A 23,012-nucleotide genomic window follows, 5' to 3' on the forward strand; every position below is an offset into this window, starting at 1 on the left:
CAAGGTATTCAAAGTGACTAAACTTGAGAAACAACTCCAGTCTCTCAGGTATGTCTTGATTCCATTTTGCGTACGTACCTGGGAGACCTGAGACCACCCATCTGTGTAGCTGTGCACCATATTTGTGTTTTGATGATTTCTCCCTTGTTTCTGTAATTCATTTTGTTTAGAGTAGTGGTTTGTAGTTTATAAGCCAGCATACAGAACCCTTAGAATTTTCCAGTTTTCCCTTCAGAAGTAAACTCCCAGAAATGACCAGAGACTAAAAAGGCTACACTTCCTTGCAAGGCCTTGTCGTATTTTCTACTCCACATATCCACCTCAGCTCTTAAGTAGAAGCTGTGTAATAATATAGGTTAATAAGATCACGTTTTGATTTCACCTAAGAAGCTTTCTGTAAAGCCAAGAAATGGGAAAACTTGTTCATCTGTTTTATACACAGTCACAAACATCAAGCTTTGTCAGACCAGGGTACACTTACTGTAAACAAATCTCATTGGAAGGAAATATTTCAGTCTTTCTAATTTGCAAATATGTCTGATTGTGCTAGAAGCATTGACGTTTAGGCGTTTAGGTTATGTGGGCCAAGCTGTTGATTGATATTACCCCTAAATTTCCCTTAATGGGGAACAACTGTTAATTGGGCAGGATGTGTTTGAACAGCCCGAGGTTTATCACGCCTTGATGTTGCCTCTGTGTCACTGTGGCTTAGCCGAGACAGTGGCCTGTGTGCCTCTTTTTTGCCTCTTTCTGTCCCCAGAGCCCCTCATTCCCTTGAGCCTTCACTCTTTCTTTTGGGTCCTAACACTTAGTTGTGTCAGAGTTGACTGTGGTAGACCTTAAGGCCTGTGTGGAACCTGGGCTAAGGCTCAAGGGGAAGGCAGACCCAAGGAGCAAGCAAAACTAAAAATGATGGAGGAATAGCAGAGAGAGGTATCGGGGAGGGAGAGCGAGGGGATCACCAGAAAGAACAGGGACCAAAAGTGAGGATTCAACAGTCAGAAGCTGCCTGAGATTTGAGTTCTTGCCTGGGGCGCCTGCTGGTGTTTGCTGCTTGGATGTGCGCTACGATGCTCAGATGGGTTTGTATGAAAGGATCAGGATGCAGGGGACACACCAGAGGGAAGAGTCTGTATAATGTCTTCTGAGGCTTTAACTGTGTTGTCCCTTGAGGCCAATACTTTTTAACAAGGACCATGTGGAGGCACCAGGCTGACTTTAGTGACAGACTTTGCAGATACTGTCCTGTCAGACCCATGGGGTGAGAGACGCTGGAGCCACTTCTCCCACTACACCATCCTAAAGAGCTGCCCGCTGGCCACGGGCTCTCCCTCTGCATTTCTGTTAGGAGTGGATCTAGTGAAGCTCACCGTGTATGTGTTTACAATGTTCTTAATACTTTGCAGCTGTGCTGAGGACATTCTAAACATTTCTATATATGCAAAAGAACCACCACAGTTATGAGAAAGCTCTTCAGTCGCCTCAGCCCTCCTCCTCCTGATTTCTGTCCTGTTGGTTTCTGGATTTAATTAAGATGAGTTCTTGGCAAGATTCTCTGCTCTGTTCTGGCTCTAACTAAGAAACACTGTTAATTTTCGTTATCAGAAGTCATGTTAAGGTTGAAACCTAGGTTTGTCATTTTGTATAAGTAGCAGGAAAAGGATGATTCTTTTCTTAAAATGAAAAGCCATCCTCGATTATGAATGAAGATTTAAAGTATATCATCAACTGAACAAATGAGCAAGAATAACAGTAACAAATATACAAGGTGGATAGAAAGAACTTACTTAATAGCTCTGAGATATATAATCCATATGCCATGTGAAGTGAAGTGAAAGTCCCTCAGTTCAGTTCTGTTCAGTTGCTCAGTCGTGTCGGACTCTTTGCGACCCCATGAATTGCAGCACGCCAGGCCTCCGTGTCCATCACCAACTCCCGAAGTTCACTCAGACGCACGTCCATCGAGTCAGTGATGCCATCCAGCCATCTCATCCTCTGTTGTCCCCTTCTCCTCCTGCCCCCAATCCCTCCCAGCATCAGAGTCTTTTCCAATGAGTCAACTCTTCGCCCGAGGTGGCAAAAGTATTGGAGTTTCAGCTTTAGCACCATTCCTTCCAAAGAAATCCCAGGGCTGATCTCAGCATAGTGTTTTTGAGGCTTGGCCATGTTGTCACGTGTATCACTACAGACATATCTTGGAGATATTGTGAGTTTCAGTTCCAAAGAACTGCAATAAAGCCAATATTGCAATAAAGTGAGTCACATGAATTTTTTGGTTTCTTGGTGCATGTAAACATTCTGTTTATATTGTGTAGACTTTTAACTGTGCATGTCTAAAAAAAAGTACATACCTTAATTTAAAAATATTTTGTTGCTAAAAAATGCTAACCATCTGAGCCTTCAGTGAGTCGTAATCTTTTTATAATACAGTAACATCAAAGGTCATGATTGCAGATCACCATAATGATTATAATAATAATGAAAAAGTTTGAAATATTGTAAGAATTACCAGAATGTGACATAGAACTTAAAGCGAGCAAATACTTTTGGAAAAATGGCGCTGATAGACTTATTCCACACAGAGTTGCCATGTTAAACCTTTAATTTGTAAAAAAACAATTATTTGTGAAGCTCAATAAAGCAAAAACATGCACTAAAATGAGGTATCCCTGTCCTTTATAGCTCTTTTTTTGCTTTTAGCTTTTTTATTGCCTAAGAATACTCTAGTGTTCATCATTTGATGGACATTTAGATTGTTTCCACTTTTTGTGGTTATTATGAATAATACTTCTATGAATGTATGTGTACAAATTTTTGTGTGGATGTGTGTTTTTGTTTCTAATATACATACACCTAGAAGTAAAATTGAGCAGCTTATTTAAAATTAAAAAAAAATTTTTTTGAACAGCTTTAACTATTGTTTTCTGAATTAAAAAAAAATTTCTAATTTCTGCTTGCTCTCACTGTAATCTTGCCCTCTCACTTCTCCTTTCCACCCCAAATCTCAAAGAAGAGAGGCTGACAGTCTTGACACGAGAGGCCTTGTAACTGTGAGTAGTAGTGAACACATGGATTGCAGTTTGCAGTAATAATTTTCCTGAAACGTTTGTACAAGTTACGTTTTCCTCATTGACGGTGATGCTGAAGAGTCTGATCCAAAACTGCGCTTCCTCATGTTTGGTTCCTCTTGTCTCACTGTAATTTCTTCTACCTCTAAATAGATCAGCGTAGCTAAATAAAGTTTACTTCCCTTAATATGCCTAACCACATATTATTCTTGAGTTGTAAAGCTTAGGTTTCCACCTGAGTTTTTGTGTGTGGCTTTATAAATTACAGTGAATGTCCTTCAGTAGTCAAAATATTGCATTTCACACATTACATTTTAGAACCTAACAGTGTATCACCTATCTTTGTTATGAACTTTCAGCACATTTTGGAGATTTTAAGAAGTAACAGCTTGTTTTGAGCATGAAAGGATGAACATGAGCCCAATTTCCAACTTGTTTTGTTGGTTTAATATTTTAATAATCTCTTAAGAAGAATTACAGCAGCTACAGGTAAATAAAGAAACCATTAGGCTATGAGCAGAGTGTTCACATATAATTGACTGATTTGCTTATGTAATCTGTGACACTGACAGACCTACATGATGGCGACATGCCACTTTATATACTTAGTGACACTCGTCATGTACGTATTATTAGGGCAGTGGGGTGGGGATAGAGTTAGATGTCACCTTGTCCTAACTAAGAATTCAGAACACAGAGAGCACCTGGAGCATGTTTTGTCATTTTTATTTCTTATCTTTTGCTTTTTTTTCCTTTTCTTCTTCATGCCTCTTTTTCAGGTAGTAGATCTCCTTAAATGTAAACAGAAAACTTTCTGGGACATCCTGTTAATAAGCATTCCCTGGAAGACAAGTTACCTCAGTCATGTCCAATTGTCTTGACTTTTGCCCGTTTTGGTTGATCAGCATTTAGCATGTCATTTCACTGGGAGTGAGGTTTTTCCCCCTTTGGTTTCTTCTTTTTGAAAGCCTTTGTTTCCCTCAGACAGCATATGCAGCCAGAGTTTCCCCAGCGCATTCTTTTGAGTACACGTTTCCAGACAGCACATTAAATATGTTAAAATGTTCCATGTTCAGATGGTGCTCATCATCAGCATGTCTTCTGCATCAAATGTTCTTCTCCTCCTAGACCAGTGGCCTTTTCTGTTCAGGTTGACATCTTCTTAACAACGTTTCCCTGGACAGCTCCCTTCTTGCCATCAGTAGTTCAGATCCTGTCGCCACACAGGTTTACTCTTAAAACATACGGACGGCCACCGTGTCAGGGGGACGCAGAAAGGGGATCAGTGTCAGTATGGTGTAGAAAAACGAATAAATGGCTTTTGGGAGCCTTGCCCAGGAAAAGGATATTCAAATGCGAATGGGACTGCAATTAAAATATTATTGCTGAATAATATTAGATAACATCTCATTTTGTGATACTCCCTATTTAGAGACAGGGGCTTGAGCTGGCAGGTAGAAAAAGTTAGGCTGCTCAAGTGTTGGGCTTGGGAAACCCAACATGGGGAAGCGCAGTTTTGGATCAGACTCTTCAGCATCACCGCCTATGAGGAACATGTAACTTGTGCAGATGTTTAAAGAAAATTATTATTGCAAACTGCCATTCACGTTCTCACTACTATGCACAGTTACAAGGCCTCTCGTGTCAAGATTGTCAGCCTCTCTTCTTTGAGATTTGGGGTGGAAAGGAGGAGTGAGAGGGTAAGATTTATGACTGAATTAAGGAGTGACTGAATAACAGATTTGTTCATCTGCATAAGCATCTATCGTATGTCTTCTCTGCAGGACTGTATTAGGTGTTGGTGACACAAAGCTGAATAAGATACTGTTTTTGCGCTAAAGGAATGAGCAGTCTAGTTGGGGAGCAGAATGTGGTTTACAAAAAAAAGAAAAAAGGCTGTATTTACACATGTGTAGACCAGGGGAGAAGTGCTTGGGTTGCAGAATGTATCAGCGTCTTGGGAGCATCCAGGGAGGGGTGGGGAACGGGATAGGCGAGCAAGGAAAAGTGTCTGTGGGAAGGCTGAGCCTGAACTGAGGTATCATGCTGGAAGTTATTCAAGCTTTGCATATCATGTAAGCAGTTTCTGTGGTGTGAAATGTGAATACTCTGTAGGGCTAGCATAATCAGTGGAGAACTGATATTAGTGACCCCCCAGCAAACTGTATCTATGCATTCTAGGATCTCTCTTCTGGAAACTTTGCTCTTCAGTATTCTTTCTAGAGAATCTGTGTCCTCTGTGCATCCAGTCTGGCGATCCACTCCTGGCTTCTTGATTCTGTCCCTCGCAATTTCCAACTCTGTGGAGGTGAGGACCATGAGCACCCCTAACCCAAGTGCTTTCTAGCAGTGCAGGCAGCTGGCCACGTTTCTGAGGGCTTCCTCTGAACTGTAAAAAAAAAAAAAAAAGTCTGAGTTTTCCAGGTCTGTGGTCTGATTTTACAATCTTCTCTGCCTTAGGTTTGCCAATTCCATTCACTACAAAGCCTTCTGAAAAGGCATAGCCTATGTATAATCTCTGTCTCATAAAGGAAAATGTTGATGCCATGCAGAGGAGGGTGTTATATGTGGCACTCACAATAATTATGACATATGGTATATAATTATGACAGCTCTGAGCTGTCTGGGTTGAGAGACACTTCAGAATTTAATTAGCCAAAGGCAATAATAATAAGATACAAGATACAATCAGTATCCTTCAAATGGTAGAAATAGAGCTGCCTTCAAAAAGGAGAGGATTAAGGAAAAACACTGGCGTGGCAAGGTTGCACTGCAAAATAACAGCAATTTAAAATTTTATGGTGGTTTTGACATTATGATTGTTTTCAACAGTGTTTGGCTGTCTGGTTGCACTCTAAACTCCAGAGGAGCAGGGGTTGTCTCTTGGCCATGCTGTACCTGACGTCTGAGGTAGCATTCAGTGAGATAGCATTCAGTAGGTCCTTCAGAGTGAGTGCAGGATGAACAAAAGGAACAGGTTTAATTCATCTAAACCAGGGCTTAAAAACTGGCTACCTATTACATTTTTCATACAGGCATTAAAAAAAAAAGCCTTATGATTAACAAATAATTAGGTGCCAATCTTTAAAAATGGGAAGATCTACACAAAATTCTAGATCTTTCTGTTTTTTAAAAACCCAGAAGATCTGGTAACTGGGCTGGTTGTCCTACTTGGCAAAAGTTGACGGACCCAAAGTAGCAGCCACCCACTTTGGATGGGGAGTAAGCCCCCTTTGTCCACTTCACTCAATTCCCAAACTTGCCTGGTCTCTGTGGTCAGCTGAACTTGCAACCTGGAAATTGTTTACCTGTTATTTTTTTTTAGCTTTGTAATTGTTTCGAGTGCTCACACATACAGGGTTTTAAAAGCAAAACTATTTAAGATTTTTTGGGCACATTCATTGTATCATACTGATGAAGTGATTTTAAGTCTCTTAGTTTTCTCCTTTCCTTATATAACTTGTAAAATGAAGTAGTATGGACTCTGGCTCATGTAGCTATGTAGAAGGATTTCAGTTATATGTCTTACAACTTTGGACCCATATGTTGTTTTATTTGGCCTCTGCTTCTCAGTGAACAGTCCCCAATCAGTGCCATATTGAACACTCATCAAAGCATAGGAAGGGCAGAAGAAATGACCAGGTGCCTTGGTTTTACTGTTTACAAACTGGTTAGGGGGCATTAAACACAGATGCAGGGTATCAGCGTTCAAATGGATAGACATGCAAATACTTGTGTTTATAATATTTTTTACAGTTTCTCCAAAAATTGCATTTTCCATAGGTACTTATTAAAATAGAATTTTTTGAATGTAAAATTTCCCTGGTGTTGCCTAGATGAAGCATTTTTATTTAAATCATTTCTATATTGACTTTCTCTTTGAATAAAACTACATTTGATAGAGTTCCAACCTCAAATTCCTGTTTTTTGAAAATGCATATTTGTCATGTTGGATGTGATACGATAGCCATTGATAGAGTACAGTAAAAATTATATATATATGTACACACACACGGAGGAAAAAAAGATGGGACTGTTCTCTTCCAGAATGTGTTAAGACATATGTTTGCACATATCATTTTTATGTTGGCAGACTCATCTTTTCTGGTCCAAATGATTGACTTAAAAATGTGACTGTATAGCAATTATCTACATTACGTTTCCACACAGACAATACTGAAGCAAGCTGCATAAGTTAGCAACAGTGATATCTAGATTCCAAATGCAGGTGCAAAAAGTAAACAGCCTTCCAAGGAACCCATTGCTGAAGCGTCCTAGTATTGTATCTAGGTTAATTTGGGGGCTTCCTTGTCTTCAGATTACATTTAAATTGGAATTGACCAGAACTAGGTACCCCCCTTAGTAATCTTCCAGCCAGCTCTGCTGTTATAGTAAATTGAAGCTGAACTATGGTGGGCCGCCAGAGGAAGCAGTTCAGTGGCACCTTAGTGTCCATGCCTACACTGGTATTGCCTCTCAGCCCTGGGCCTTTTTCTTTAGTAGGTGACCATCAGATAGAGCACTGCTGAGAGGATGTCTGTTTTATGTGCAGTGTGTGCTTAGCACAACCATTAGCTAGAATACTTTGACCTGGATCCATTTTTTTTTTGCCCATTCCTTTGCCCCTTGCAGTATAGGAGGTGTGCATTTGGACATCTGCATTTAGAAAATTACTTTGCCAAGGGTTTCTGCTTTGCAAGTAACAAGGGAACTAGTTAAGCAGAGAGAGCAGAAAGTAGGAGCTATTTGGTTTTGTTTTGGGGTGTCAGGTTAACCCTTGAATAACAGATTTGAACTTCACAGATCCACTTATACACTTACTTATGTTTTACAGTAGTAAGTATTATAGAACTATACCATCCACCATTGGTTAAGTCTGCAGATGTACAACTGAGGATACCTAGGATCTGCGAACGCAGAGGGCTGACTATAAGTTTCAGATGGATTTTTGACTTTGTGGAGGGTTGGTACCCCTAAGCTCTGCATTTTTCAAGGGCCAGCTGTGTTTCTATAAAAGTGGAAATCAATCCTTCTGAGCTAAACCTTAGATGTAGAGAAATGGACTTGTTATCCAGTTGTGTTTCACGACTTCTAATTTTTAGGAGTTGTTAAAATGTTCGTATGTGTTCAAAGTAGATAGAAAAATTCGCACCGAAGCATGTTCTTGGATAGAAGTTTCTTCGGTCTTCATGTGTACTGGAATATCGAGTTGTCATTCTAGTTCATGGGGAAAACTGTGACACACGTGCTTTTGTTAGTGATGTTGTTTAGTAGCCAAGTTAGCCAGAGTCATCCAGCTCATTTGTCTTTTCTGATTTGTTTTGCATTGACAGAGTACATCTATTTAAAATCCATCTTAATTCTCATCACCTTGGCAAAAGGGCTGTATAAAAAGCATCCTTATAGAACGGCTGTTTCTTTATCATTTATTTTGCAACTTTAGTCATAGAAAATTAGTGTAAAATGTAGATAGGATATGAATTACAAAGGAATGGCATCCATATTTTTTCATAAAATGTTTGCATTGAGAAATTAGACCTTAGGCTTAATATATACTCTGTGAATAATATCTGTTTTAAAGACCAGGGAATCAACTGAGAGTGGAATTGAGTAATGGACGACATCACCCTTTAATAGATGGGTATTCACATCTATGGGTGTTTACTTCTCAGACTTTCTGTTTTCTTATTTTTAAAGTGGTTTACTCAGGGTTAGGCACTGAGAATCTTCCCACTTTTTATCACCTGCCCATGCTGCTTCAAGCTGCCTTGGGACTTTAAGGAGCCTCCATTAGGGAGACTTGAAGAGAAGCAGCATACTCAGTGTAGGCTTTTGCTTTGCAGGGAGGCAGTGGTTCATTTTCCAACCATTATTTTAAGAACAGGGGGGAAATGTGGGCTAACATGTTTTGTAACATTCCAGAGATGTGTCTTAACAATGTAAAAGATATATTAAAGGTCAGATTTTTTTTGGCATTGAAAGAATGCCAAGGGTCTGACTACAGGTTTTTGGCATTTATTTCAAACTTAAACGTTACTTTTTAAACTTGCTGATCACCAGAAGGTTTGTTGTCTCAACTTTATGCTCAATTTTTAGTTGCATGGTTATTTGTTAAATTATTGGAAAGAATGACTTACTTTTTTGGTGGTGGGGTTGTTGTGCTATATGGCTTGGTGATCTTAGTTTCTCGGCCTGGTTGAACCCGGGCCATGGCAGTGAAATTGCTGAATCCCAACCACTGGACTGCCAGAGAACTCCCCAAGAGAATTCCATTTGATATTTTCATTTTTTTGTTCTCTGTGTGGTAGAGGGAATGAATAGTAACTATTTGAGGCTTATGATGTGCTAGCAATGGCACCCCACTCCAGTACTCTTGCCTGGAAAATCCCATGGATGGAGGGGCCTGGTGGGCTGAAGTCCATGGGGTCACTAGGAGTCGGACACGACTGAACGACTTCACTTTCACTTTTCACTTTCATACATTGGAGAAGGAAATGGCAACCCACTCCAGTGTTCTTGCCTGGAGAATCCCAGGGACGGGGGAGCCTGGTGGGCTGCCATCTATGGGGTCACACAGAGTTGGACACGACTGAAGCGACTTAGCAGCAGCAAGCACTTTTATATATTATTTCTTCCAGTGAACATACACCTTGTAAGGTGGTAATCATTTTTACAGACAGAACCACAGATGAGAAAGGTTACGTACTTTGCACCTGGCAAATCACAGGACTGGAATTTGAGTCCCCTATGTCCTACCATCCAGGAACGGTGGTATTGCTTGGACTTAGGCGTATCTCCGTTGTTTTGTTCAGGTAAACAGTCAGGAGAGACACGGGACTGGGTTTTGTATAGTAGTAATTTGTAAGGCTTGTGAAGAAGAGTATTCCTGCTATTACCTTAAATTTCCTTCACATCACCCCTGAAAGATGGCAGTGAATCTGGCTGTGGAGCTTCTCAGAGTTGCAAACCAAGCTGGAGTGACTGTGTCTGAAGCCTGAGGCACCAACTGAGTTTGGAGGAAGAGGTGGGGGTGAAGTCATTTCAGGCCCAGGTCGTCAGAGTAGCTCCCTTTCTTTCCCTAGGGAATGGTTCTTTCCCTGAGGTTAGCCATAGAGGAGCAGTTTCTTCTGGGATCAGCACCTGCTGAGAGATGGTGGTGACCAGAGAGAAAAGGCAGGGGCTTGTCAAGCCTGGGCACAAGGAAAGGACCTTTGTCTGCCTTCTTTTCCTTCCAAACTCCACCTTTCTTTTCCATTCAAAAATTACATCATCCCTGAGGCACAGTTTTTGTGTCTTAAGAAATCTGAAAACTTATTATAAGACTTGAACCTATTAGATTATTTTTTGTTTCATTTCTGAATTTATAATTATTTCTCTTAAGTAATGCCAGAATTGAAAAAAAAATCATTTAAGTTTATCCTTCAAAAAGAAATCACTCTACGAGCATTTCTGAAGTGTCTCACCTCTGCTCATTCTTGTTCTCAGGGGAATACAAAATTAGGTGTCAGGCAGCATTTGTGCTGTGAGACCACACCCCTTTGCTAGTGAGTTCCTCTTCTTTGTTTCAGATTGATGAAGGGCTGCTTGGACTTTGACTTTCCTCAAGATGTTAATTATATGTTTCAAAATCATGTGTTCTGTTAAAAATCACTTACGCATAGCCTTGGAAGAGCACTGGAGGCAGGGAGGTGCTTCAGGGGTGTAGAATATTGTTTGGAGGCCTTGGGAAATAAATCTTAAGTTCATTTACCACCAAGACATATTTAGTCAGTGTATATAAACAAAAGAAGTCACAGTGTGCCTGGACGTTATTTGTCCCAGATGGAGTTTAAACTTGGCTCATTATACTGCGCTGATGTCATGGTACATAAACTGGCCCGAGTTAGAGACGTGCATAGAATCTGCTGTGCGCTTGTGTGTGCTGAGGGCGTGCGAGGAGCAGGGAGGGGCTGGCTGGAAAATCGTTGTCACATTTTTCCTTTGCTGTCTGCATAGCCTAGTGTCAGTCTTGAATTTGGACTGGGTGCAGAGTGAGGAAAGAGTCGGAATAATCTGTTCATTTGTGCAAGTCGGTATGTGATGCACTCAGGGATGTGGTTCTTCCAAGACTGAGTGTAAGTGCATCAGGCTTTCCAACAGTTGCTTACGATGCTCTGGCAATACAATCTAGAGAGGAAAATCTTAAAGCAGTACATTTTTGAAGAGCATTTTCAAGTCTGTTTGCCTTGAAATCTTCAGTCTGGATAGTGTCTTTAAACTTTTTAATGGTCTTAAGTATCCTGCTGTATAATTCTGTTTTCCTGGATTGAATGGTGGATAACCTTTCAAACTAGTTGCTTAAGTGTTTAAAAAGGCAGAAAAAGACGGACGCTTGAAGAGAAGCCAGCCAGGTTTAATTCTTCCTTCATGCTTTGAGAGGACCCAGAAAAGGGTCCTCTCCTGGTGTTCTGGGTGCCTAATAGGCAATCGACACATACTGTGGTGTTACTTTGTTACATTTTATTGCTGACTTTCCTTGTGATAATCTTAATTAGAAGCAGTTCCAAGTAATTCACAGCATTTTGTGGATATAAAGAGCTTAGATTTCAGAACTACTGTGAAAGGATTCCAAAGTCACTATTGTTGCTGGGATCTGTGGAAGCCGAACAGACACTGAAATGTGAATGAGCTGCGAGGTGATCCTTTCAGGAAAGCCAGAATGTTTCTCAAACAGAAAATCTGGTCAGAGGTGAGAATTGGCTGGTTTTAGATTTTATTGAGAACATGAAATGTGGCAGATGTGGCAAACTTTTTTTCTTCAGACTTTCTCTTTAGAGGTCATGTCACTGGTAGAAATTTGAAGAGAAAGAAATATTAATAACAATTATTTATTGAGCATACTATATATAAGGCCTTCTACCAGGGCTGCTGGGGGGTTGCTTTCTTCTTTAGAGCACACACATAATATAGGTGTTTTATCTTTTCAGAGGAGGAAATGCAGGGTTAGAAATGTTAAGTGCCCTGTCTGGCACAGCTGGGACTCAGCTACAATGTGTCTGATTTGTTCTTCTCACTGTGTATCTTTGGTATCTTCATTGATTTTAAACTCTTAGTTAAAAAGTGAATTGAAAGTAAAATGAGATTAGCACAAAGTGACTTAACTACTGGGTATGTACATAGTAGAGTTAAGTCTCTGCGTCGTGTCCGACTCTTTGCAACCCCATGGACTGTAGCCTACCAGGCTCCTCCAAGCATGGGATTTTCCAGGCAAGAGTACTGGAGTGGGGTGGGGTGCCATTTCCTTCTCCAGTGTACATGTATATAGTGTTACTTAGAAGACAAGTCTGGCCTGAACCCCATCTAATTTTACCTAAACGTGTATTGTGGCAGGAAGACAAACATGTAGAAGAAGTATGTGGTATTGCTTCCTTATTTTTTGTAGTCTTAAAAAAAGTAATAAAATCCATCTTAAATTTAATAATTAAGTTTTATGTTGTGTGTCCTTTTTTTTACGCTTATCTGCAATTCTGAGTCCTTATTTTATCAAACTTTTTAAATGTATGTATGATATGCTAAAAGGCAAAGTAGAGCTTAAAGATATAAAAAATGAATTAGCTAGTCTGAAATGGGGTAGTCTAGGAATCAGAACAGGTGTTTTGGGGATATGATTAACTTGGAACCCTTGAGAATAAGTAATGATTCTCGTTTGGTTCGTAATTAAATTTGTTTCCCAATAATCCCAATAATAATAAACCCTATTAGTCCTCCTTCCCTTTTGATCAGCAAATCGGCCAGCAGCATAGCGGGTGGACAGCACTGTTGGCTTGATGAGCTGGCTTCAAGTAAAGGACAGGACTGCTAGGTTGCCTGATGAGTGCTTTGGGGTTTAGCTTTTTAGAGCAAGAAACCAAAGGGAAGAAATAAGAGATAGAAAAAGTCTAGGAAGAGGTGGAGACACGAGAGGGACAGGCTGTGAAGGCCCCTCAGTTATCAGTGCTAGGAGTGGTGGAAATGGAAGTGACAGAATCACAGTTGGATAACAGAATTAGAGAGAGTGACAGGAAGTAGGAAAAATCAAGTAGTTACGCCTGGGAGAGCCATGCCCATGACTTCACCTCTGTAATCAGAGATACCGTGGTGTTGACAGGGAGGGCAGCACTCTTCAGCAGCGAACCCTGTGATCTGGATAGTCATATTTAAAGGTTAAACTGTTGATTATTTTTGAAAACTCTTACTTAGAACTGTGTAACCCCTGCATTATGTCACAGTTGGATGTTTAATTAATATCTGTGCTGGTCTCTGTGGGTCCAGTGTCTCCCATCTCAGAGATGTTTGAGTTTCTCACTGCTATCATAGTTACTTAGCAGTGTTGCTTTCCTACTGGAAAATTCTGCTCACAGGATAAAGTCCAGACTTTCAAGCAGAGCAAACAAAGACTTTTCTGAGGTGGGCCTGGCCTGCTTCTTCAGTCTCACCTTTTACCCCTCTGTTGCTTGCTTATGCCTTCACAGCCGCATTGGAATTCTCTAGCACACTGTAATTCTAAATGCAGTGAACCGCTCAGTGCTTGTGCTGTGTGATTATTCTTTGGCTTATCTTCTCATTTTCCCTTTAAGTGTCACTTCCAACTATAACTTTTCCTGATGTCTTGGTGGTTTCTTCAGTTTCCAGAGCGCTTGATAGCAAATAATCATGTTTTTTTTTTTTTTTTAAACAGCTAATTGTGTTTTCTACTTTTGCAGCAATATACAAATAGGGGTCGGCTTTTATCTTTCTCATCTTAGAATCATTAGTGCTTAATAAAGTGCCTAGTACATAGTAACTATTCAGCAAATATTTGTTGAATGATCAGGGTTTCAATAATTACATTAGGTATTGTTTTACATAAGTTTAATCAATACAAAAGCATGGCCTGAATAAGTGATGATAATGTACTGTGCAGAGGCAGGGAAAGGCTAAGGTCTCTAACTCAGAGTCTTTCCAAAACCATAGACTATTACATATTTGTATTCATTTCTAATTTTATGTTGGAATAAGATAAAAGGCAATAGTATTAATAGTAATAAGAAAAGTTAACTCTAGACTGTTTAAAGACAAAATATTGGGAACTGATTTTCTGTTATAGGAATGAGAACATTCCTCATGGGCACATTATTTCTTGATTATGTCTTAGTGGGGGAAGAACAGTGTTCAATAAATGACATGGCCAACATTGAAATGAGTTTTAAAAATGGTAGAATACTGGGAATGTAGGCAGTTAAATATGTTTCTTCAGCAGCCTTGAGATTCCCACAGTGGAACTGTCTATGGGGTTCAGTGCACAGTTTACCAGAGAAGGATGTTAGCCACTCATATGGCCCTGTGGATGGTAGCCCGCCAGGCTCCTCCATCTGTGAAATTTTCCAGGCAAGAATACTGGACTGGGTTGCCATCCCCTTCTCCAGGGGATCCCCTGGACCCAGGGATCAAACCTGGGTCTCCCACATTACAGGCAGCTTCTTTACCATCTGAGCCAGGGGTGTGACATCAGTTGGTACGTCAGTGTGGATCACGTTGCTCTGCGTCAGCCAACCAAAAACCAGACATGAGGTAGCTGGCTCTAAACGCAGGATGACATGCAAGATTTAGTGTGCAAAGCACATCAGATGGAAAGTGGTCCAAATTGCTGATTCCCCATCATGTGGCCAGAGCCCGGCTTGGAGATACGGGGTGCGTGGATGGAATTGAGGGGTAGGAAATGGTTTTACCTCATGTGGTGGATATTTTTAATAAGAATTGACCCTGAAATGGTGATGACAGGAATCAAATTTTGTTCTCAGTGAACATAATTATTTCAGCTAAAGCAGGAAGAATTATCTTTTGGGTACTCAACAATTCTGTGAAAATATATTCTCCAGTGGATCTTCCCGACCCAGGATTTGAACTGGAGTCCCCTGCATTGCAGGCAGATTCTTTACCTGCTGAGCTACCAGGAATCAATAAAATGAAACAGATTTGTTTAAATAAATGTAATGCTGCTCCAGGGGTATTTGGTGACTGTTACTCTTAGCCGGGGAAAAGCTACACTTACACTTATATTTTTGGTCTTTTTTGTTTTTGACTTTTATCTGAAAAGTCCTATAGTTGAAACTTTAGGTTCAGGCATTTTTGGCTATCTTAAAAGAGGCTTTGAACATAGTTTGGGCCATCTATATTACATCCTGCATTTTTCACACCTAAGTTAGTGCTATATTTTTATTCTTGGCAAACAGTTTTTTTAGTAATAGAATCTCTTTATTCAGGGCACAACACATTTAAAGGGAATAGAAATGTATAACTTCTTACAAGCTGCCATTGTTTTCTTTATAGCCCTTACCACTATCTGTAAATGTTTTGTTTTAAGTCATTCCTTACTCCCATCCCATGCAAGTTCCCATTTGTCATCCTGCCAGGTAGGGAGAACTTTGTGTTGTTCTGAGTCTCTATTTTGTGGCCTGATGGAATGCCTCACCTATTCTGGGCACTCATCAATATTTGCTGAATTAAGATGAAGTAGAGTAGTAATTGGAGAAGGAGATGTCAACCCACTCCAGTATTCTTGCCTGGGAAATCCCATGGACAGAGGACAGAGGAGCCTGGTAGGCTATATTCCATGGGGTCACAAGAGTCGGACATGGCTTAGTGACTAAACTACAGAGTAGTAATTCTTCTAGGGATACTTACTTCATGAAATGCAGTTATTGAACTCATTTGAATATACAGTTTACCCTTGAACAGAACAGGTTTGAACTGCATACATCCACTTATATTTATTATTATAAATATTATAAAATATTTTAAATTATACAATATTATGCATATTTCCCCCCCTAAATACATATCACAGTACTACACCATCTGCAGTTGGTTGAATCAGAGGTTGTGGAGGGTCAACTGTAAAGTTATATGCAGATATTTTTCACTGTGCAGAGGGTTCAAGGTCAAGTGTATATATTTTCAGCAGACACTGGTGTGATTTCAGTGCATTAAAATGTTCTCCTTGGTTCATCTAACTTCTCTTTCCTTGGTTACCTATTCATGGATTCCTGTCTTTTTTGTTAATGAAGGGTGATTTTGAGAAGTATAGAAGCTTAAGACCCAGTCTTTTTCAGGAGAAATCTTTTATTTTTCTTATGCCTATTAGGTCATGAGAAATGGCACCTAATGTTAGTGATAATCAAATAGCTTATTGGTTTCTCCTAGGTTTCTAAGGGAATTCAAGGACTTGACAATGACTTTATGAGAATAAATCTTGCCCAGTTTAAAGGCAACTGTTTGTTGTTAAGGGATGGAGTCCTTACCACCCAACTGCCATGTTGGGGGTAACAGGCTTTGCCTCAGGGAGTGAGCACAGATTTCCTAGAAGAGAACTTGTCCTCTGTCATTGGGGACATGCTTTTGATCCAGTTAAATGCATTCTATCCTTGTAGCCATTTATTGAAGCGTCTCTCTAGAGAACTGACTCTGTGAAACCCACACTTGTTGGGGAGGAGGAGGAGATGCTATGTGGTAGAAGAGAAAAGCATGTATTTTGGTCAGGCAGGGCTGGGTTCCAGTGCTGATTGTCAGTTTGTAGTTCTGTGACTTTGGACAAGTTACTTATCCTCTCTAAGCCTGTTTCCCCATCTTTAAAGTCTGGATGTCCTTTTGCCTTGATCTAGTGTGTAAGTATCCTTGGAGGCTCCCTGGTCTTATATGTTCTTTTCCTACCAGCTTTGGATTCAGGCTTCAGGTTGACATGCGAGCAGGTGAGTCAGTCAGTACTTTCCTATTATCTTCTAGGACCTTCCAGTTTAACTGCTCATGTTTTAAATCCTGGGACATTTTCTTTGTGTATGTTATTACCACAAAGGTGATTGTCAGTCATTTGCAGCTCATCATCTCGCTTTTCGTAAAAGAGACAGAACTCAAAAATCAAATGATGCTACTGTTCAGTTTTGCTGGAGGCCAGCTATGGCCTTGACACAGAGACCAGAGTCTCAACGGTGCGTCATGATGGATGCTTTGGGTGGAACAAAAGAGCCTGGGTGAAGCTTGCCAGGAATTTTTTGGAGTTTGGGAATCTGAAGTGTGTGTGTGTGTTCAGAAGAAAGGTGCTACTATTCCTTTCCTGGAGTCAGAGGTCACTTTTTAAGTTGTTAGATCTTCCTGGATAGAATCTGTCCTTAACCTGGAACTCATCTGCAGCTTTTAGGTTGTAATACTCCTTTCTCTCTTAAGATGTCTGTTGGATATTCATAACTGCTCTAAACGAGAATATTCATGCATATATGAAACAGCTAAGAGTAAGACAAGCTCACAGATGTGGCAAGTGGGAAAAGCTCTGAAAGTGAAATGAGATTTCCTAGCACTGTTTATATCTTGACTAGGTATGGAATTTAACTCTTGAAAATACTGCAAATGTAACATTTCATCTTTGGTCAGTCAGTACTACAGTCCAAGCAGGAGCTTTTGTGATGAACACATACGTGGCAGTGATGATTTAGTTGGGTGCCTGGTAGTATTTTATTTGAGGCAAAAATTAGGAATTTGTCTCCAGGAGATTATCTTCTGGTTAATCAGGCATCCAAATTTTTTTTTTTTTTCAGGCATCCAAAATTTAAAACGCAAAAGTAGCCTTCCTTTTGCTCTTCTGGTGAGTTAGAAACAGAGTTCTATTTAGATTTATACCTGTAAAGAAAGATGTTATACCTGCTTCACTTGTCTTGTTGGGTGAAGCTTTCCCAGGATGCTGTGTTTAGCCTTTTGCTTAGTTATGTTAATTCTACCTCTTGTTGTATTGTTTCTTTAGACTTTGGAAGAATGGTCACTTATTTTTCAGTAAACCTTAATGAACTGCCTTTGGTTATGTTGGGTTGCTTGGTTCCTGTAGCACTAACGGATTTGAAACAGATCTGACAAAACAATAGTAGCCTGAAATATGTCTTTGATTTACATGGCTCTATGTTAACATCTCTGGGGGAAAAAAATCTATCAGTGGTTAAAAAAAAATCTTCTTTTTTTCCCCTTCTCCTCTGACAAGACACAGAATACAGCATGACTTGTTTTAGTGCTGATTTTGGAAAAGCAGGAAATGCTTACTAAGTGGGCAAAAAATGATGAGGTTTGGACAGTGATGTTATGTTTCACATTCTGTATTTAAGAAAACTTGTAACTGTAATGTCTGCTTTGTGGCTAAAGAAAGAAAGGAGGAGGGAGGGAAGGAGGGTGGGGGGGATGGGGAGAGACAGATTGAGAGAGAGAGAGAGAGAGACAGAAAAAGAGACAGACGGAGTGACTTGTTCGATACAAAAGGTTAAGTGCCAGGGAGCCTGCCGGTGTGACTCACGCTCCTCAGGGCCGCACAATGCAAGGCCTGCTGCTGCCATCTCATTCATGTCTCTGGTTAGGGACAGATCACTGGGCTGGTGTGTGTCAAAAGTTTATTTTTATATCTCCTTTATTGACAGCAAAAACAGCATGGTGGTCAGTCCGCTTCAGTATAATAAAATGCTTTCTTTTAAAATATCTCGGTGCCAAGATGAATACGGTTTGCTCAAATAATGACTTTCACTCTTGCTAAGAAAAATTGATATTGGGACACAGGAGATTTGCCTGGTTTCTGAGGTAACTTGGTAGATTATAATCTGGTTGCCATAGAAACACAGCAGCAGGGAAAATTATAGAAACTAAACATTTGAAGAGAGATATTTTAATAGGATATGTGAAAGCCCTTTACCTATCCTCTTTCTCCCTGAAAAGATGGGGTGGGGCTCAGGAATGGGCCTCCCGGGAGCAGCAAGGGGAAGGCATAAATGGCTTTTGGAGGCTGGCTGCCTCCAAGCCACTCCATGAGATGTGGCCCGGTGTTGGCGACCGCAGAGAAACTGCTGCAGACACTTTTCATGCAATATGATAAGCAGATAATGTGATAGAACCTGGAACATGTTTCAATTCAGATATCCCTTTTCTTGCCTGGGACTTCCCATAATATTGGTGAATTGTACTTTTAGAACTAGTATTTAGGACACATTGTCTGACAGTTATGAGTGTAGTGGTAGAGAGTATATGCATTTATGATTGTCAGAGAATATCTGGGTCAGAGTCTTAGTGTTCACTGATTTTTTTTTTTTCCTGCCTGAATAATTCGACAGGCATATCTTATAGACCTATCCCTAGAGGCTTAAACACAAAGCAGATGCCTTCTGCTCTGTTACAGTGATGTTAGAATTGGTTTAAGGATTTTAAAAAAAAACGGGTAATTTTCTTTCTTGGACTGTTTTATTCCCCTGTAGTTGAGTTATATTCTATGTGTACATAGAAATAAAGTTAAGTCAAAAATATTTTCATGTTAGGAATGACTTTAAAAATTCAGTTTCAAGAAAGCAATGAAAATGTCTTAATCACTCCATAGAGATCGGGAAGGATTTCCTTTTGAGTTCTTAAAATCACACAGTGTGTACATTGGGGAGGATTTGAATGCTGAAGACTGAAAAATTATTGACACAGTTACTGTACAGGAAAAATAAATTGCCTTGAGATAACTATTATAATTCAAGATAACAAGAAGCACCAGGGATGAAACTTGTACTGCTTTTCCTTGAATGGTCTTGTTTTTTCTAGTTAATGTATTTCCAGATTAAAAATGTTTTAATATCCTAACAGTGTTTCCTGGAATTATTAGTATAAGCAAAATACATAGACTTTAAAGATTTAGCTTTTAAAGATAAAATGGTTTTGATCTTAATAAATAGTTTTTTAAAATACATGAATTATGGTCTATATGGGGTGCCCAGGTGGCCCAGTGGTAAAGAATCTGCCTGCCAAGGCGAAGACATAGGTTCTATCCCTGGGTCAGGAAGAACCCCTGGAGAAGGAAATGGTAACCCACTCCAATATTCTTGCCTGGAGAATCCCCATGGACAGAGGAGCCTGGCAGGCTACAATCTATGGAGTTGCAAAGAGTCGGACATGACTGAGCCACTAAACCGCCACCACCACAGTAAATAAAGTTGACTTTTAACATTGCATGTTATGAAAGCTTAATTTCTCAAAGTAATGGTTGCAGTGGTTTTCCATAAGTTTTATAACTTTCATTCATTCAGTAAAAATATTTCTCAAGCACTTACTCTGTGTCAGATCTTGCCCTTATAGAGCCTAGATTAAGGCTCTATAAGGAAAGACAGACACAAAAGTAATTCCTTTACCACCCTAATGGCAGAAAGTGAAGAGGAACTAAAGAACCTTCTGACAAAGGTAAAAGAGGAGAGTGAAAAAGCTGGCTTAAGACTCAACATTCAAAAAATGAAGATCATGGCATCTGGTCCCATCACTTCATGCAAATAGTTGGGGAAAAAGTGGAAACAGTGACAGCTTTTATTTTCTTGGGCTCAAAAATCACTGTGGATGGTAACTGCAGTCATGAAATTAAAAGATGTTTGCTTCTTGGAAGAAAAACTATGACAAACCTAGACAGTGTGTTAAAAAGCAGAGATAGCACATTGCCGACAAAGTTCCATGTGGTCAAAGCTATGGGTTTTCCAGTAGTCATGTATGGATGTGAGAGTTGGACCATAAAGAAGGCTGAGTTCCAAAGAATTGATGCTTTTGAACTGTGCTGCTGGAAAAGACTCTTGAGAGTTCCTTGGACAGCAAGGAGATCAAACCAGTCAATCCTAAAGGAAGTCAATCCTGAATAGTCATTGGAAGGACTGATACTGAAGCTCTAATTCTTTGGTCACCTGATGCAAAGAGCTGACTCATTGGAAAAGATGCTGATGCTGGGAAAGATTGAGGGTAGCTGGGAAGAGAAGGGGTTCAGAGGATGAGAAGGTTGGAGGCATCACTGACTGAGTGGACATGAGTTTGAGCAAACTCCAGCAGATGGTGAAGGACAGGGAAGCCTGGTGTGCCACAGTCCATAGGGTTGCAGAGTCAGACATGACCTAGCGACTGAATGACAACAACAACAATTAATTGCAATTATAGATTTTAGGAAGGAGCTGAGTTTCATTTTGTTTGTTTTTTGAGAACCCATAGTGCAAGACCTGTCCTGTCCTGAGAGTCAAATGCCAGTCCTTAATCTGGCAAGGATAAATGGGTGGTGGCTGGTGGAGGAATGAGTAAGGTGGGCAGAGGGTAGAGATGAAGGAGTGCAGGGGAAAGCATTGCAGACAGAGGAAACAGTGTGCTTGATGGTTTCAAGGCAGGAACCAGGCTTGCTCCCAGAACTTCAATATGAATGTGACATTGCCATCCTTCTGTTTTCTAGAAATATATAGTCATTATTTTAATACTGTTAATCTTGCACCTGATGATTTTTAACAACAGTTTTTTAAACTTGGATTATGTCCTTTGATTTATATTTAGATATAGATTAATTATTTTTCCCCTTTTGTTATCTAAACTAACTGAATGAGATTAGAACTAAAATTCTGAGATTCTTGAACATATTTTGCCATGTCATGCGTGATTTAGTCTTTTGGAAGTTGTCTTCTGATAACAAAATATCTGTTACATGACTAAAATAGACATTTAGGTAATAGATTCAAAGATTTGTGTGTGTGATAGGTCCTACTTATACTGTTCATTACTATTTCCAGGTCCTATACATAGGTACTTTTTTCCCCATAAACATTTTTCTTATAAATTGCTTTCCATTGTTATAACACAGGAGAATTCACTTAGCTATATACAAATGCATATACTTATCCCCCATCAAATTTGAACCAGATCTAAGACATCTCCTAAGTTTTATGTTTATGCAAGATTCTGTGCTATGTATTTCTTGTCTAGTACATAAATTTAGTAATGAAACTGTTGAGAAAACCCCAGATGTTCTAGTATTAAATTGAAAATTAGGGATTTCCCTGGTGGTCCAGTGGTTCAGACTCAGTGTTCCCAATGCAGGGAACCTGCATTCTATCCCTGGTCAGGGAACTAGATCCCACATATCACAACTGAAGATCCTGCGTGCCACAACTAAGATCCAGCACAGCCAAATAAATAAATAAGAATAAATTAAAAAAATTGAAATTAATGTGTTATTTTGGCAGGTTATTCTCGTTCAAGTTAATCCAGGTGAGACTTTCACAATAAGAGCGGAGGATGGAACACTGCAGTGCATTCAAGGTAAGGAAGTTTTTTGTAAGCTTTCTAATAAAAAAAAATTTCCTTTATTATTTTATGGAAGTAAAGTTTATCTCTGAGTCTGCATGTGATTTTCTAGAAGTAAAATTTATCTTGGAATTTTTTTTTTTTTTTGATTTTATTAGGGGCTCCTTAATGCTGAGTGGGCCTGTGATATATAAGTGACACAGTTAAATATCTTGAGTATTAATTGACTGTTAAGTGAATTAAATCAACATGGGAAAGTTTGCATTGTCTTCATGTATTATGGAATTTGGTCCCCTGAAAAATCCAGAGATTTTTAAGAGACCTTAAAATTCCAGTATAGAATAGCACATACTTTTTCAAGTTAGATGAAAGTTTCAAATACATACTGTGATGCTACCCAAATGATGCTTTTAGAGGTAAAAATCTATATTAAATATCTCTTAGTTATTTATTACTGAGTAACAGGTTACTCAAATTTGGTAGGTATATACAGCATTGGTTGTCTACAGTTTCTGTGGGTCAGGAGTTTAGGTACAGCTTAGTTGTGTCCTGTGGCTTTGGGCCTATGGAAACGCTAAGAACCAAGTGTGGGGTAGTGCTGCCGTCCACCATGAGGCATGTCTGAGTGTCAGTCTGTTTCCCGGCTCGCCTAAGTGATTGTTGGCAGGGTTTAGGGTTTTTGGTGGGCTAGTGGCAGGCAGCTTCCGTCTGTTCCCTTCTAAGTGGCCTCTCCATGGAGGTGCTTACATTATGACCGCTGGCTTCATCAGAGCAACAACTACAGGGCAAGAGGGAGTACTCTGTCTAACCCGCTCGAGAACAGTGATTACACAGCATGTGAATACTAGCAGG

General features: G+C 39.8%; 1 protein-coding gene across 5 annotated transcripts in view; it reads left to right on the top strand.

The window, feature by feature from the left end:
- Window positions 1–23,012, top strand: part of FNDC3B (fibronectin type III domain containing 3B) — a 359,396-nt gene that overhangs the window by 76,467 nt on the left and 259,917 nt on the right. For all 5 annotated transcript variants that reach the window (XM_010835255.1, XM_010835260.1, XM_010835258.1 and 2 more), the window contains one exon: window positions 22,100–22,175. In XM_010835255.1, the coding sequence (XP_010833557.1) occupies window positions 22,100–22,175 (76 nt within the window). The remainder of the gene's footprint in view (window positions 1–22,099; window positions 22,176–23,012) is intronic.

Source organism: Bison bison, unplaced genomic scaffold (assembly GCF_000754665.1).
Source record: "Bison bison bison isolate TAMUID 2011002044 unplaced genomic scaffold, Bison_UMD1.0 scf7180017864040, whole genome shotgun sequence".
Lineage (NCBI taxonomy): Eukaryota > Metazoa > Chordata > Mammalia > Artiodactyla > Bovidae > Bison > Bison bison.